The sequence below is a fragment of the Rhinoderma darwinii genome, chromosome 1 (genome assembly GCF_050947455.1).
Source record: "Rhinoderma darwinii isolate aRhiDar2 chromosome 1, aRhiDar2.hap1, whole genome shotgun sequence".
Taxonomy (NCBI): domain Eukaryota; kingdom Metazoa; phylum Chordata; class Amphibia; order Anura; family Rhinodermatidae; genus Rhinoderma; species Rhinoderma darwinii.
Window position 1 is genome coordinate 205104820 of NC_134687.1, and position 16233 is coordinate 205121052.

Here is a 16233-nt window from a genome sequence, read left to right on the forward strand (position 1 = left end):
TTCTAGAAGTAAAATCTTTACATACACATATATGCAATGAAAACATATTCATATTTGACATACATGCAAGTTATAATAAGGATCACTGAAAATAATTACTATATTGCCCTTAGCAACCAATTAGATCACCGCTTTCACTTTATGACTGTACTAGAAACAATACAACTTCATCTTTAACATTTATGGCATACCTACAGGACATGCCATAAATGCGTGATAGGTGGGGGTCCGACCCCTGGGACCCTCATCTATGGGAGGAGAAGGGGTCCCGAGACCCCTGCTTGCTGATTCGTAAAAGTAGCGCTCCCCATAGACTAAAATCAAGAGGTGGCCTGTGGATATGTCATAAAAGTTGAAGATGAAAGTATTCTTTAACTTGATTGGTTGGTGTGATAATACCCCAAACTGTTTTCACACAAAGAGCATGTATAGTCTCATATATGAAAACTACTGCAAGCAAAAGATGAAGGAGTTGTCCATAGCAACCAATCAGATCATAAATTTCGATTTCACATTTGAGATAGAAATATGACAGCGGGATTCCTATTGGTTGCTATGGGAGACACTTGCACTTTTTGTTTGCCCCAGTTTTAATAAATGAGGCCCACATTTTATAACATGCAGAATTTTTTTAATAAATTTTTTAGAGCCAAATACTTGAAGAATTTTAACATTTATGCATCCACCAAACCAATAATATTAAAACTCAAATGTAATTCTGATGTTTCTGCAAAGAACTCATTTAAGCTTTGCGTATCCGAACTGTTTAGAGGAAAGTCTCGTTGCTGCCAGTGGCAACCAACTAGAGTTGAGTTCTAATTTTTTAACTGCACTGGCAATATGAAAGGTGAATTCTGGTTGCTTGCTCCAGGCAATAAGGCCACTTCTGCTCTGAAACCTTTTTCATACAGGAGACCTAATGTCTCTTGTGATGCATAAGAAACATGGGAAAAAACCATACTCCCAACATTTGAATTCCCATTTGCCCATTTACGCCCCACCTGTTCAGCTCAGTAATGCCTACAAAACTTTCCATAAACACTCACTTTGGGATTTTCATAAGCTTTTAAACTCTTTTTCGTAGGACAATCCAGCACAAAAATGGGACGGTTGCGAGGTATGCAAATCTAAATAGCTGTTTCAAATATGAATGAACTAATAGAATATGAACATGCAATTAAGTCATCATCTGTAGTTAAAGTCAGTCTGTCATCACGCTAATATCGTTATATAGGAAAGGACGATCATTTTTCAAACAGTCCAATGTTGCCCAAGTCAGCCCCATAGTGAACCATAAAAAAGTGCTTTAATTCCTCCGGGCGCCATATTAAAATGAGTACTGAAGAGTCTTGCAATCTAGGAAGTGTCTTGCATTCTAAGCAGAAACCATGTAAAGTGCAAGGCAAACTTCCTGGATGGCAGGACTCTTCAGTACTCATTTGCATATGGCGCCCGGAGGAATAAAATCACTTTTTTATGGTCCACAATGGGCTGACTTGGGCAAATAGGTATACTTGAAAAGTGATCGTACTGCCGTTTATATCGGTATTAGTGGTTTGTGTGGTGAAAATGTGGTGACAGACTCCCTTTAATAACAATGTAATATTACCAAATGACACCTATCCCACAATCACAACCCACAACTGGTATATCACAGGTTGAGCAACCTGTAGGAAGGTGTTTCAAATGACACAAGTTATAATAAGTCACCTTTTCTCTGACTCTGTTTTTAAATATCTCTTTAACTGGTTCTTTTATGTTTCATTTACTTACCAAAGGTTTCATTTCATCTTCATCTTTGAAGTAATAGAGCTGGTCTCCCTTGAGAACAAACCAGCGCGTGTGCCAGGTTTTTACAAAACCTCCTTGCTTCCGCAGCCATCCACATTTAATTGTGTTCTGCCGTCCTTGGCCAGTTTGGGGGCTTTCTGCAGAGACATTGTAGTCATCCATAATCAGACTGATAGACTTTTCTATTAAAAAAAAAAAAAACAAGGGAAAAGAGAAATTAAATACATATCATCTTTGTTCTAGAGGAAAAAAAAAAAGCTAAATAGTTTCCTCTGTGGACATACAAAGGTAAAATAAATAGTCCCTGACAACAAAAGTTGCACTGCAAGGGTTCCTACTGTATTCTTCAATCTTATCTCCATGCCTGTGGCAGTCAGCGGGGAGCTAACCTACTTTTTAAAGTGTGGTACAGCTGTAAAAGGCAAACAAAGGAAAGGAGCAAATCATGGATGTGTCAGGTAGTCTGGCATACAGCCAACCTTTTGCCTTTACAAATCCTCTTTGTTGAAGAAAATACTGCCGGAATGGACATGTCATGTACTATTTCTACCGTTTCAGTCTATCACAAGTACAGTACAGTGTGAAAGCTTCAAATTTTACCAATTACGTGAACCCATATACTTCCCAGGGGACCTAATTCCTTAAGAGAACATTACATAATGCAAGGACCCACACGAAGGTACGTCATTTTAGACCCAAATATTTGACGTGTTTTTAGATTATTTGCTTACTGTTGTTCATGATGCCCAAGTAGGAGCTATATATTATTGTTCTCTTTTTTTCTAGTTCAGACCATAACTTTTCTAAATACCTTTACTTTTAGTTAATAAGGACATTTCATTGTTTATTTAAATCTTAAAGATAAGATCCCTTTCAGTGCTAGCAGCAGGTACGAAAGCTTGTACGACTGCTCGTTCACGATCATTGCCCAGGCCAGTGATCAGCCAACAAACGAGCAAACGCTTGTTCGTTGGCTGATCGTATCTTTTATGCAGCCATAAAAATGGTCGCTTGTCGGCAGAACATCTCCCTGTGCAAATAGCGGATGTGCTGCATACAAGATGCAAAATGAACAACTGTATTAATGATCGCCCGTCCCCAACAAGCTCCAATCGACATGCTATATTGTTGATCCACACTTATTTACTAAGCAGATATGCCCATGTAAAAGGGCTCGTACACACAATATTATGCAGAGGCTAAACTTAAAATCTCTGGGCCACATAGTAAAATTTGTAACAGGCCCCCTAACATGCAATTTTTTTAGTACTGTTATCCTCTTATGCGGTAGAGGAACCATTGTACCACTTCAGACACCATTTCCCAGCTGCAAACCCTGCACCTCACATGCACACAGCAGGGGAATAATAGTAACAGTGATGTCACTTTTACTGACTAATAACATAACGTGTATTTTTTCGCAGTAGAATAAACTATGTACTTCACTAAAAATAACTATTTGACATTCAATATAAGTGACTAACGCCAAAACAACATTCTATGAAATACATATGTCAATAACAAACAATATGGGTTACAACAGGGACCAATGTCGGCACCTTGCTAAACGACTAGGTTTCCACTCATCAGTATTATTACGATTTAAAGAATACTAATATGTTGTGTATATTTAAGTAACACTGTTACACTGTCCTCCCCACAAATTGAAAATTATGATGATAAGTAGATGGGAGGCTACAGTCAGATGAGCATCTCTTTATGGGTCGCTATCTACAGGGGGCTCTATGTGGGGCACAGTCTACACGCGGCACTATGGGAGGGCACTATCTACAGGGGGAACTGTGTGACACAGTGTATGGTGCTATTATAATCAGGACACAGTGTATGGTGCTATTATAATTAGAGGTGGAGTGTATGGCGCTATCATATTTATGGGCATAGTGTGTGGCACCATGAGAGTTTTATTTTCGCTTATATGTGCAGAAATGTTTGAAAATAGAGAAGATAGCTGCTTGAAAACTGCTGCAGATATCTGAGTGGAAAACTGCAGAAATGGGCTGTGGCTGGGAGAAGTCATCATAGAGGTCTGGACCGCATGGAGAAGAAAAGAGAAAGAGAAGTCACTTAGTGTAAATTTTTATTCTGCCCCTTTTCAGTACTGAAGTCACTGTATGTATGTATGTATGTATGTGTATGTATATATATGTATATATATATATATATATATATATATATATATAATGCTTGAAAAAGGCTCCAGCCTCAGAGCCAAAACGTTGCACAAGGGCAATACAGGATACTTTTATTCTACATTGAATTGGAGTGCTGTCTACTTTTGAATATATATATATATATATATATATATATATATATATATATATATATATATATATATATATATATATATATGTAAATAAATACAGTCCAAAGATAGATGAACACAGCACTCCAGTACTTCCAAAATCAGGCCATGTGCTCATCACCAGGGGATGAATCAATTCCCCAATTCAGAATAGAGAAAAACAGAGAACACAGTAGCACCCTGCTTTCATCTACCTTGAAGTCCTGGTGCCATCACTGTGTTCTCTGTTTTTATATATATATATATATATATATATATATATATATATATATATATATATATATATATATATATATATATGGGCGTTATGATTCTTTTTTAATGAAACAGCAACTCCCAGCATATCCTTACTATTGTTCATACTGGGAACTGTAGTTTTACGCGGTACAATCCTATACGGTTGGGGTTGCACTAAATTGAGCTGTATTTGTACCGGTGCTGTATTTATTTACTGAGATTTGTTCTGGTGCTGTATTTATGTACTGACTTTGGTTCTGGTGCTGTATATATGTACTGAGCTTTGTTCTGGTGCTGTATATATTTACTGAGCTTGGTTGTGATTCTGTATATATGTACTGAGCTTGGTTCTGGTGTTGTATTTATGTACTGAGCTTGGTTGTGGTGCTGTATATATGTACTGAGCTTTGTTCTGGTGCTGTATTTATGTACTGAGCTTGGTTCTGGAGCCATATACGTCAGGGCTTGGTTCTGGAACTGTAATTACATAGGATATATTTAGAATAAAAAATTGCAGGGCAGATGGAATTGTTTTCAATTCATTAATGGGAACCTGTCAGGTAGTTTTAACCCTTTGAACCGCCACCATGCAGTAATACATGACCTGGCAATATTCCCAAACATTCCCCTGTATGTTTTTTTTTAGATGCAGCAAAATCTATAAAATCAACTTTTAAAATGGCGCACACTGTATGCTAATTACTCATTAAAGGGTCATAGGGCGGTGCCGCTATCCTGAAGAGTCACAAAGTCCTTCCTCCAAATTCACCTTTCCATGCTTAATTGACACCCCGTGGCTATTATACATCACTACCAGTCTCCTCCAACTTTCTCAGATGCGCCATTGCCTTGTACTACTTGGGCACGCACCCTGCAGCGAGGTGTACTCTGCCCAGCTTCATAGCTGCCAGGGGAGTACAAGGCAACGGCACATCCGTAAGAGTTGAAGGAGGCTGCAAGTGATGTAGAACGGTCATTTCAATTTTCGCCTCAGCCAGCAGAAAAGCTAGAATCGGCCCTGGCTACAGTGTATCCATAGGGCTATCTAGCTATTTATTGTGTAGAAAATCTATACCTAAAAGAGCCACCAGTTGGATGTCTGACAATAAGCTGTCTAAAAATCAATAATCTCTCTGTCTAACCCTAACAAAGTCCTACGCGTTTCTTCACCATTTATTGTGTGCTGCAGTGAATCGTCAGAGGAATCGCGGCATATTAATGTTTAGTACCCATTCTGACAATACAGCAGTACTTTAAAACAATGATGTACAGATGTAGCCATGTTTATCTTGACTTTTAACGCATTAAATACACAGTGTCAAGAAACTTTACCTTGACTTTTTCAATGGCTTTTGTTGTGTGATATCATGCTGCAGCAAGTTATCATAGTCAAGATAAACTTGGCTACATCTGTATCACCCACTCGTGCTCAGCATGGACCTAAGTGCAATTATGTTTCTTTAGGGCTAATTAATGGTGTTTATTAACGGGGATCCCCTTTATTAACCAAGAATGTCCTAATAGTGTTTTTGTAAAGCCCCCTTTAATATCATTTTATGTCTTATGATTTTATTTTACTGAAAGAGTAGTGAATGCTTAAAATTTGGGACTTACTGTATAGATTCTGCTAATGTAGTAAAAACATCAACAGTAAAATGCTGAATAAAAATAAAGTTAATTAAAAAGACAGACCGGATGGACCACTTGGCCTTTTTCTCTTGTAAATCTTCTGGTTTTTCTCTGTAAAATGGGGACACTTTCTATTTTAAAAACAAGCAGGGTTTTATATCTTATAAGAAAGCCTTAGGCCTCATGCACACGACCGTAGCCGTGTGCACGGCCGTGATTTTCGGGTCGGCCGGCTGCGGACTGTCAGCCGCAGGCTGCCCGCAAATCGCGGGACATGCACATGGCCGCCATGGTCCGGGCTCCCGGGCCGTGCAAGGACCGCAAAAACTACGGTCGTGTGCATGGCCCCATAGAAAAGAATGGGGCCGCAATTCTCCCGTGGATTTTCGGGGGAATTGCGGCCGCAAAAACACGTTCGTGTGCATGGGGCCATATACCTGTGTTCTGATTTTTGTACCTGTATTAAATATGTTCCATTATTTGTCAGGTTTACTGCACCGCTGAACTACCTAGAAGTAAATTTCATCTCTGAACTTCTGTCAACATAATATTTTCTCATTTTTATTACTAAAGCAAATTATGCTGAAGCAAACCTGAATATTATGAGCAATTCTGAATTGTAATTTGCTGGCGGAAAAATGAATAGACTGAACTGTAATGAGAAGGTTAGTTGCTTATGGCTATGAACAGTTTGTTAAATTACAAATCTCAACATGGTATAAATGAAAAGCACTGATACTTAAAGGGGCTGTTTAAGGAACACAACACCTGTCCATATGCTCTGTTATGGCATGTGGACGTCATAGAGGGGGTCCCCAATGTGGGACCCCTCCTCTATGTGCCAAAACAGAGAGCTGCTCTGTAAGAGCAGCTCCTGATCTGGCACGTCCATGCATTTAATGGATGTCCATTTATTTAAATACTACATTTCCACTGCAGGTAAATACAGAAGTATTGCAGTGTATTATAAAAACAATCAAGAGATCGCATAGTGAAGTTCCATAGTTAGACAAAAATGGAAAAAAAATAGATCAATAATGTTTATAATAACAAAATGAAATATCCCAAGTAAAAACAATTAGAAACCTGTTTTTTCCTCTTCTAAAAGGGCTTTATTATGAAAAAAATAATTATTATCGCCATGTCTATAACGACCCAAACTATAACCTACACAGTGAACGCCATGAAAAATATAATTAAAAATAATGCCAGAATTTCTGTTTATCCTACATTTAAAAAAAAAATCCAATAAAAAGCGATCAAAAAGTTGTATGTACCCTAAAATAGGGCCAATAAAACTACAAGTTGTCCCCACACAAAATAAGCCCTCATAAAGCTGTCGATACAAAAAAAGAAAAATGCTATGGCTCTAAGAATATGGCGACACAAAAACAAACAATTTTTTAAAGTGTTTTTTATTGTGCAAAAGTAGTAAAATCGAAAAAAAAAATATGCAAGTTTGATATCGCCTTAATGGTTTCAACCAACAGAATAAAGTTATTATGTTACTTATAGCACATAACGGTGTAAATTTTAGATGCAAAAAAGAATGGCGGAATTGCTGTTCTTTTTTCTATTACCTCCCAAAAAAGTTAATAAAAGCCAATTAATACATTGTATCTACCCCAAAATGGTGAAATTAAAAAATACAATGTGTCCAGCAAATAAAAGCCGTCACATGGCTATGTCTAAGAAAAAATAAAAAAGCTAATTGCTTTTGAAATGCAATGATGAAAATACTAAAAAAACTATTGGACATTAAGGCCCAAAACAGGCTTATCACAAAGGGTTAAGTACACAGGTTGAAATCACCCTTCTGTCCCCAAGTGGTTTGTTATCAGCTATAAATCAATGTCGGCTTGTGGTTGGACATGCACCGTGATTCTTTGTCTGTCGCTTACTGTTGATTTTTTCCCTACAATAGAGGGATCTTTCAGCTCCACGTTCCAAGCATCCAAAACTCTTTCAGTAAAATAAAACTCAACATTAAAATATATAAAATAATATTTTAACATTATTACTTATATTGGCCTTTCTCTGCCCTTAGCCAAGGGTGTAGCTAGGGAAGGAACTGATAGGGCATTTTCCTTGAATGCTGGATGCCGTCGGAGGGGGAGGGGCAACAACAGGCGACTCTGCCTAAGTTGCTCAGGGTGTTTAGACAAAGGACTAGGGCAGTGAAACCTAGCTACAACTCTGGCCTTATTTCAGTGGCAATACTGCCTTGAACTAAAGACCTAAGTAACATACGACAGACTGGTTGCTTAATATATGCTTTCAGACAACCTCTTTGAAAAAACAGTGGTTGTTGGGCAGTATATGCCTAGCAACCAGACTGTGAGACGTGACTCAGATGATCAAGTTGGATTGGCATCATGCTGACAGATAAGAAAGTAAATTGAGATTATCAGCGGTCAAGTCTAAAAATGTTCAAGCTCCCACCACTATCTAGATAGCTGTTCCATCAATCTTTCACTTCTGCCAAAAAATGGCATTTTCTTGTTTGCCCACTGGGGGCCTCCTTGTTTAGACCCCTTTGCCCAGCAGAATGGGGGTTACAAGCCCCCCCATTTCTCTTCACTTTCAAGGTCGAGCATGTGAAGCAGCTGTCAAGCATGTGTGCTGCTGCGCCATACAAACTCAATGGGAGTTACAGTTTTGCAGGTGTCGAGGAACCAGCAGACTTTGGTTGAATGCTGAACCAATGGGACCTTCTCAGATCAGTAGAACAGCAGTGGACCATATATAGTTTCACCTATCCACAGAATAGGTGCTAAATGTGTTAGGTGGGAAAACCCCTTTTAAAGAGTTGACGTCAAGTAAATTTGTATCAAGTAAAGTTTATGTCCCCCAGATTGAACAAGTGAAATTTATGTCCCCCTCCCTGATTAAACGAGTGAACATTATGTCCTCCTCCCTGATTGAACATGTGAAGTTTATGTCCCCCTCCCTGATTGAACAAGTGAAGTTTATGTCCCCCTCCCTGATTGAACAAGTGAAGATTATGTGCTCCTCCCTGATTGAACGAGTGAAGATTATGTCCCCCTCCGATTGAACGAGTGAAGTTTATGTCCCCCTCCCTGATTGAACAAGTGAAGATTATGTCCCCCTCCCTGATTGAACGAGTGAAGATTATGTCCCCCTCCCTGATTGAACGAGTGAAGATTATGTCCACCTCCCTGATTGAACAAGTGAAGATTATGTCCCCCTCCCTGATTGAACAAGTGAAGATTATGTCCCCCTCCCTGAATGAACGAGTGAAGGTTATGTCCCCCTCCCTGATTGAACAAGTGAACATTATGTCCCCCTCCCTGATTGAACAAGTGAACATTATGTCCCCCTCCCTGATTGAACAAGTGAACATTATGTCCCCCTGCTTCCTCGGTGACATTGGGGGAGATTTATCAAGCTGTTTTATAGTAAGAATGTCCTTGGTTTCACATAGCATATATTAATGAGCTCAGGTAAAATGAAAGCTAAGCTCTGATTGGTTGCTATGGGCAACAAAGGACAGTCTTACTATAAGACAGCTTGATAAATCTCCTCCATGAATTGCAATATTTTGTTGCCCTTAATTTTAAAATGGATCAACATTTTTGAGTCTCCTCCACTCCAGCCTATTATAGCTGGTACCAATAAAACCGATGTCATCGAATTCATAAAACAGAACTATTTACTTGCAAGCAATCTGGACTGCGAAAACTGCCATCAACCTCTGCGTTGGATCGCTCATCGCCAATGTTCTGATGGATATTCTTGGAAGTGTAGTTACAGGAACTGTGCGTTATCATGGGTATCCATCAGAAAAGGCTATTTCTTAGAAAAGTCCAACTGGTGCTCACACGTAACATATATAGAGGCTTACTGGAATAAACGTAAGGCTCGTATCAAGACGAAAAGTGGTGTTATTCGTGATTTGCTTCCTACATATCTTGCAGAATTCATGTGGAGAGATCGGTTGGCAAAGACGCACTTAACACTCTGCTTCTGCATATTGCCGAGCAGTTCCCTGTTAACGATTATACAGAATGATTATGTTTATAAATAAATAAATTGTTATCACTAAAAATATTGACAGGGGACATATACTTTATTTGTGTTAAAAACATTTGTGTCAAGTAAAGTTCAATCAGGGGGACATAAACTTCACTTGATCCCAAAATTCTAAGTAGTAAGTCCTGAAATGTTCATCGGGTTCTTTCGGCTTGTGTGTTTATTTGACAGTATTACTACAGTACTTATTCAGGCTTTATATGCTGTTATAGTTTATCTCTAAAATGAAATGTAAATATCCCCATTCTAAATGAAATGAATTAATTATTTGTGATAAAGGTGGAACTTGAGTTAATAGTGCAATAAAAATGATAAATAGTGTAATCTCTGTCTGAAGTCTTGAGAAAAACAAAACATTTTTCTTTTCGATAGAATTTATTCTTTTGCATGCTGCTTTAATAAAAACATCACAATACTGGTGACGATGTGGGATAAGATAAGAAAATGGTTAAGGAACATGCGTTGTATCTTGTGTTTTCCTAAATTGATATTCTTGAGCGTTATATATATCTATCACAGGTCTATGCTGGAAATCTTTACTTATAGTAATGTTTCGAGATGAGCGAACTTATGAAAAGTTCGGTTCGGCAAGTTCGCCGAATTTCGTGCAAAAGTTCGATTCGGACCGAACTAGTTCTGACCGAACCTGTAATACAAGAAAGCCCCTAAAAATCGTGTATAACACTGTTTTAAAGCCCTAGAAGCCCTGTATAACACTCTTAGGTCACCCATGAGTGTATCCAAGTACTTTTGAGCTGTCTTTAATGCAAAGTTGGTGTCAAAGTTACGCCAACATGTATGGCTCTAGGAAAACGGATGGGACACGGAGATAACTAACAGAAACCTCTGCACTTGTGCATGTTGTATGCTTAATGCATTGTTAAAAAGGTACAAAAATTAACCATTTTAGGCGGCTGATGCCTGCCAGGGTTCATACATATAAGGTGGTAAAAGAAGAAGCAATGGCTTTTGACAAGCCCTCCAAAAATTGACCCTTTTTATTGGCAGATGCCTGCCGGGGTTCTTCCATACATGGATGTAAAAGCATTAAAGCAACAAGCAATGGCTTTTCACAAGCCCTCCAAAAATTGACCCTTTTTATTGGCAGATGCCTGCCGGGGTTCTTCCATACATGGATGTAAAAGCAACAAGCAATGGCTTTTCACAAGCTCTCCAAAAATTGACCCTTTTTATTGGCAGATGCCTGCCGGGGTTCTTCCATACATGGATGTAAAAGCATTAAAGCAACAAGCAATGGCTTTCACAAGCCCTCCAAAAATTGACCCTTTTTATTGGCAGATGCCTGCCGGGGTTCTTCCATACATGGATGTAAAAGCAACAAGCAATGGCTTTTGACAAGCCCTCCAAAAATTGACCCTTTTTATTGGCAGATGCCTGCCGGGGTTCTTCCATACATGGATGTAAAAGCAACAAGCAATGGCTTTTCACAAGCTCTCCAAAAATTGACCCTTTTTATTGGCAGATGCCTGCCGGGGTTCTTCCATACATGGATGTAAAAGCATTAAAGCAACAAGCAATGGCTTTTCACAAGCCCTCCAAAAATTGACCCTTTTTATTGGCAAGGGTGAGTAGTAGCAGCACATTAAAAGACACTGGACGACAGTCACAGGACAAAGCCCTGTGGTGGGGCAGGCCTGCTTGTAGCAGACGGGCGGCAGTGGAGGTGTATTGGTGGTAGTAGAGGTACTAGCCAACACAGACAGCAAGGGTGCAAGCAGTAGTAGCAGTAGTAGCAGCACATTAAAAAAAAGAGACTGGACAGTCACAGGAGGACAAAGCCCTGTGGTGGGGCAGGCCTCAGGCCTGCTTGTAGCAGACGGGCGGCAGTGGAGGTGTATTGGTGGTAGTAGTCGAGGTAGCCAACACAGACAGCAAGGGTGCAAGCAGTAGTAGCAGTAGTAGCAGCACATTAAAAAAAGAGACTGGACAGTCACAGGAGGACATAGCCCTGTGGTGGGGCAGGCCTCAGGCCTGCTTGTAGCAGACGGCAGTGGAGGTGTATTGGTGGTAGTAGAGGTAGACTAGCCAACACAGACAGCAAGGGTGGTAGACTGGTAGTAGCAGCAGCACATTAAAAAAAGAGACTGGACGACAGTCACAGGACATAGCCCTGTGGTGGGGTAGGCCTGCTTGTAGCAGACGGGCGGCAGTGTAGGTGTTTTGGTGGTAGTAGAGGTAGACTAGCCAACACAGACAGCAAGGGTGCAAGCAGTAGTAGCAGTAGTAGCAGCACATTAAAAAAAAGAGACTGGACAGTCACAGGAGGACAAAGCCCTGTGGTGGGGCAGGCCTCAGGCCTGCTTGTAGCAGACGGGCGGCAGTGGAGGTGTATTGGTGGTAGTAGTCGAGGTAGCCAACACAGACAGCAAGGGTGCAAGCAGACAGTAGTAGCAGTAGTAGCAGCACATTAAAAAAAGAGACTGGAGAGTCACAGGACAAAGCCCTCTGGTGGGGCAGGCCTGCTTGTAGCAGACGGCACTGGGGTGGATTGGTGGTAGAAGTAGTAGCAGCTGCAGCACCAACAGCGGTACATTAAAAAAAGAGTGGACAGGACAGAATCCCATAGTAGCAGGCAGCAGTAGCAGGCGGCAGCGGCAGCAGCAGCAGCAATGTCAGATCTAATCAGTGGCATCAGGCACAGGGGTTTTAAAATCCTCACCGATCCACGCTTGATTCATTTTCAGAAACGTGAGATTTTCCAAGCTGTTGGCGGACAATCTTGTTCGCTTAGGGGTGACGAAGCCCCCTGCTGCGCTGAATACCCTCTCTGACGCTACACTGGAGGGTGGACAAGACAGTACACCCATGGCAAACTGGGCCAGTTCTTGCCAATGATCCAATCTGCTGACCCAGAAGTCCATGGGGTCTGGGATCAGCATTTCTGACGGAGAAAGGGCACAGTCCAAGTACGAGTGAACCTGGTTGTTTAGGTGCTGCACCTGGAGATGGTGAACATCCCTTTGGTGACTAGTGCTACGATGTGTGTCAGGTCGGGGTATTGGATGTAAAAATGTTGTCATCATATTTTCCAAACTGAATTGGCTGCTGCTGCTGCTGCTGCCGCTGCTGCCACGGCTGCCGCCTATTGCAGAGGTAGCTCTGCCAGAGGCGGTGGAACGATGAGACAGTGGGGAGCGGAGAGTGGCCCCCCGGTCAGACATGCTTGCAGCGGGTGTCTGCCGTTTGAAAGCCATGACAAGCTGGCTGCATAGCTTCTCTCTATAATAAGCCAATTTTGCCTCCCTCTCGGAAGGCGCAAAAAACTCCCCCATTCTGGCTTTATACCGAGGGTCTAAAAGTGTGGCTATCCAGTAGTCATCTCTTTGCTTCATGCTAACAATACGACAGTCAGCGCGCAAGTAACGAAGCATACAGTTTGCCATCTTGGCCAGCGTTTCAGAGGGCCCGGTTGGTTCCATCTCCGCCCCATACTGCCATGGTTGTCCATCATCAAGGTCGTCGTCAGACTCGTCATCACCACCATCACTGTCATGTTGTGCGGCTGCCTCGTCCCCTATCCCTTCCTGTGATTCCATCTCCAAATCCAGCTCCTCTTCAGGTCCTGTTTCCTCATCCTCCTCCTCCTCCTCCTCCTCAACATCCATAGCCAGATGTGATCCTTCCTCCATCCTTTGCTGAATCATCGCTGTGAGCGCTTGCTCCATAATGAATATCAGCGGCATAACATCGTTCATTCCGGTAGCGTCACGGCTCACAAATCGTGTGGCCTCTTCAAAGGGCCTCAAAATGCGACATGCGTCTCTAACCAGCTGCCAGTGCCTGAGCTCGAAATTACACTGGCTCCAAACGCTGCCCGTCTGCTGCATCAGGAAATCATTCACGGCTTTCCGCTGTTCGTACAGACGGTCCAACATGTGCAGGGTGGAATTCCATCGTGTTGGAACGTCGCAAATCAGGCTGTGTTCTGGGAGATTGTTTTGACGCTGCAAGTCCAGGAGGGCGTGCTTAAATGCATACGAACGTCTAAAGCGAACGCAAACCCTCCTGGACATGGCCAGCACACCCTTCAAACCAACATATGACTTTAAGAAGCGTGTTATGACCATATTGATCACATGTGCCATGCAAGGAGCGTGTGTCAGGTGACCTAGACGCAGTGCAGCCACAACGTTCTTGCCGTTATCAGAGACAACATTGCCCAGTGTGAGTTTCAGAGGAGACAGCCAGCGTGCGATTTCCTCCTTAATGCACAGCAGCAGCTCCTGCCCTGTGTGGCTTTTCTCGCCCAGGCTCAGCAGGTGTAAGACAGCGTTGTGGCGCTTCACCTTGCACCTATGAAAAGAGGAGGGAGGAGGAGTGGAAGATACGCTGTGTCCTGTCGGGGACGGGAAGACCTCCAAGGAGGAAGGCAAGGAGGAGGAGTAGGAGGAGAAGGATGGTAGGCGCCTGGTGTCCGGAGTTGAACTAGAAACATACAAGCGTGGAGGTGGTAATGCCTGGCATTGCTGCGGTGGTGCATCGGACTGCAAAATATTGACCCAGTGGGCCGTGAAAGACATGTACTGTCCCTGCCCATAGTTGCTGCTCCACGTGTCGACGGTGGCATGTACCCTGCTGCACACGGATAATTGCAAGGACTTGGACACCTTTTCCTCCACATGCTTGTGCAAGGCAGGGACAGCTGTTTTGGAGAAGTAATGTCGGCTAGGTATTCGCCACCTAGGCTGAGCGCACGCCATCAACTGCTTGAAGCCGGCGGAGTCGACCAGGTGGTACGGCAGCGACTGCACCACCAACAACTTAGCCAGGTGTGAATTAAGCCGCACGACAAGTGGATGACTGGGTATATATTGTTGCTTATTGGACAACGATTCCGTAATGGATAACTGACGGGACATAGGAGGAGCACTAGATGACAGTGATGATGATGATGACAACGACATGGTGGATAAGGCCTGGCTACTACTTAGATGACAGGGACTCGGAGCAGCAGCAGCAGCGGAAGAGGGGTCTTCATTAGATGTACATGATGGTGGGGAATGTTGATTGTCCCACATGGCCTTGTGATGCCGTTCCATGTGTTTACGTAGAGCAGTAGTTCCTACATTGCTGCCCTGCCCACGCCTTACTTTCTGCTTGCAGATACGGCACTGTGCCATGTTTTCCTCCTCCGGGAAGGTACAGAAAAATTGCCACACGGCAGAGTACCGTAAAGAGGTAGTACCACGTCCACCACCACCACCACCACCACCACCACCACAACCACCCGAGCTTGCCCCTTGTCTGGCAGGCTTTTTTCGGGAGCCTACACCAGCATCTGTGTCGCCGTCACCGGCTCCTGAGCTGACCCTACCGCTGCAACGTTTTGCAGATTGACTTCTGCCCCTACCTCGGCTTGGCTGTTTATCACGTCCAGTGCCGCCACTACTACCCTCCTCCTCTGACGCCGTCATCACCTCGTCACCTGGTTCCCACGTCCTGTCTAAAACAACATCATCATCATAGCCTTCCTCATCATCCCCGCCACTTCTGTCACTGTGTTGTGAATGTGATGTGACATCATGGCGGGCTCCATGCCCCCCTCACTACTGCGTCTGCCACCACGGCTACCACCACCAACACCCCCACTACCGCAGCTATGCGTCTCGGTCACCGCTTCCACCTCCACCACCGCCGCAACACACTCCGTTGGCTGACTCGCGGAAAACAAATCATCATCATCACTATGTTGTTCAGTATCTTCCTTCGCACCCGAGGAGATGTCTCTTAGGACTCTCAGGAAAGATGGCTTCCCGCTAGGAAGGGGGAGCGAAGACATAGATGATGGAATGGAAACGCTAGAAATACCTATATTACTACTGTCACCGTGCCAAGGAACTGTAGAGGATCTGGAATCCAACGAAACCTGGCTTGAAGCCAGATCGTCAGAGTCTTCCTGCTGAGATGACCGCGAGCTAGCCAACCAGTCCACAATGGCCGTATTGTCTAAAGTAACCCGCCCACCGGAGGAGATGGACAAGTCTGGCTTGCTGATACTACTACGAGCAGGCACATGGCAGCTGCTACTAGTGGAACTGGGCACATGTCTTGTGCCACAAATGCTGCTACTGGGTCTGGCACCAACAGATCCAACATTTGGACTGGAAGAGGAGACGGCATGGGTGTTTCTTCCTCTACCCCGTCCTTTCACAACCTTTTTTTCCCAGACATTTCAGAGC

At 42.8% G+C, this 16233-nt stretch overlaps 1 protein-coding gene across 4 annotated transcripts in view; it reads right to left on the minus strand.

Annotated features, from left to right (window-relative positions):
* ARHGAP24 (Rho GTPase activating protein 24) overlaps positions 1–16233 on the minus strand; it is a 923793-nt gene that overhangs the window by 435698 nt on the left and 471862 nt on the right. For all 4 annotated transcript variants that reach the window (XM_075861028.1, XM_075861020.1, XM_075861033.1 and 1 more), the window contains one exon: positions 1774–1973. In XM_075861028.1, coding sequence (XP_075717143.1) covers positions 1774–1973 — 200 coding nt within the window. The remainder of the gene's footprint in view (positions 1–1773; positions 1974–16233) is intronic.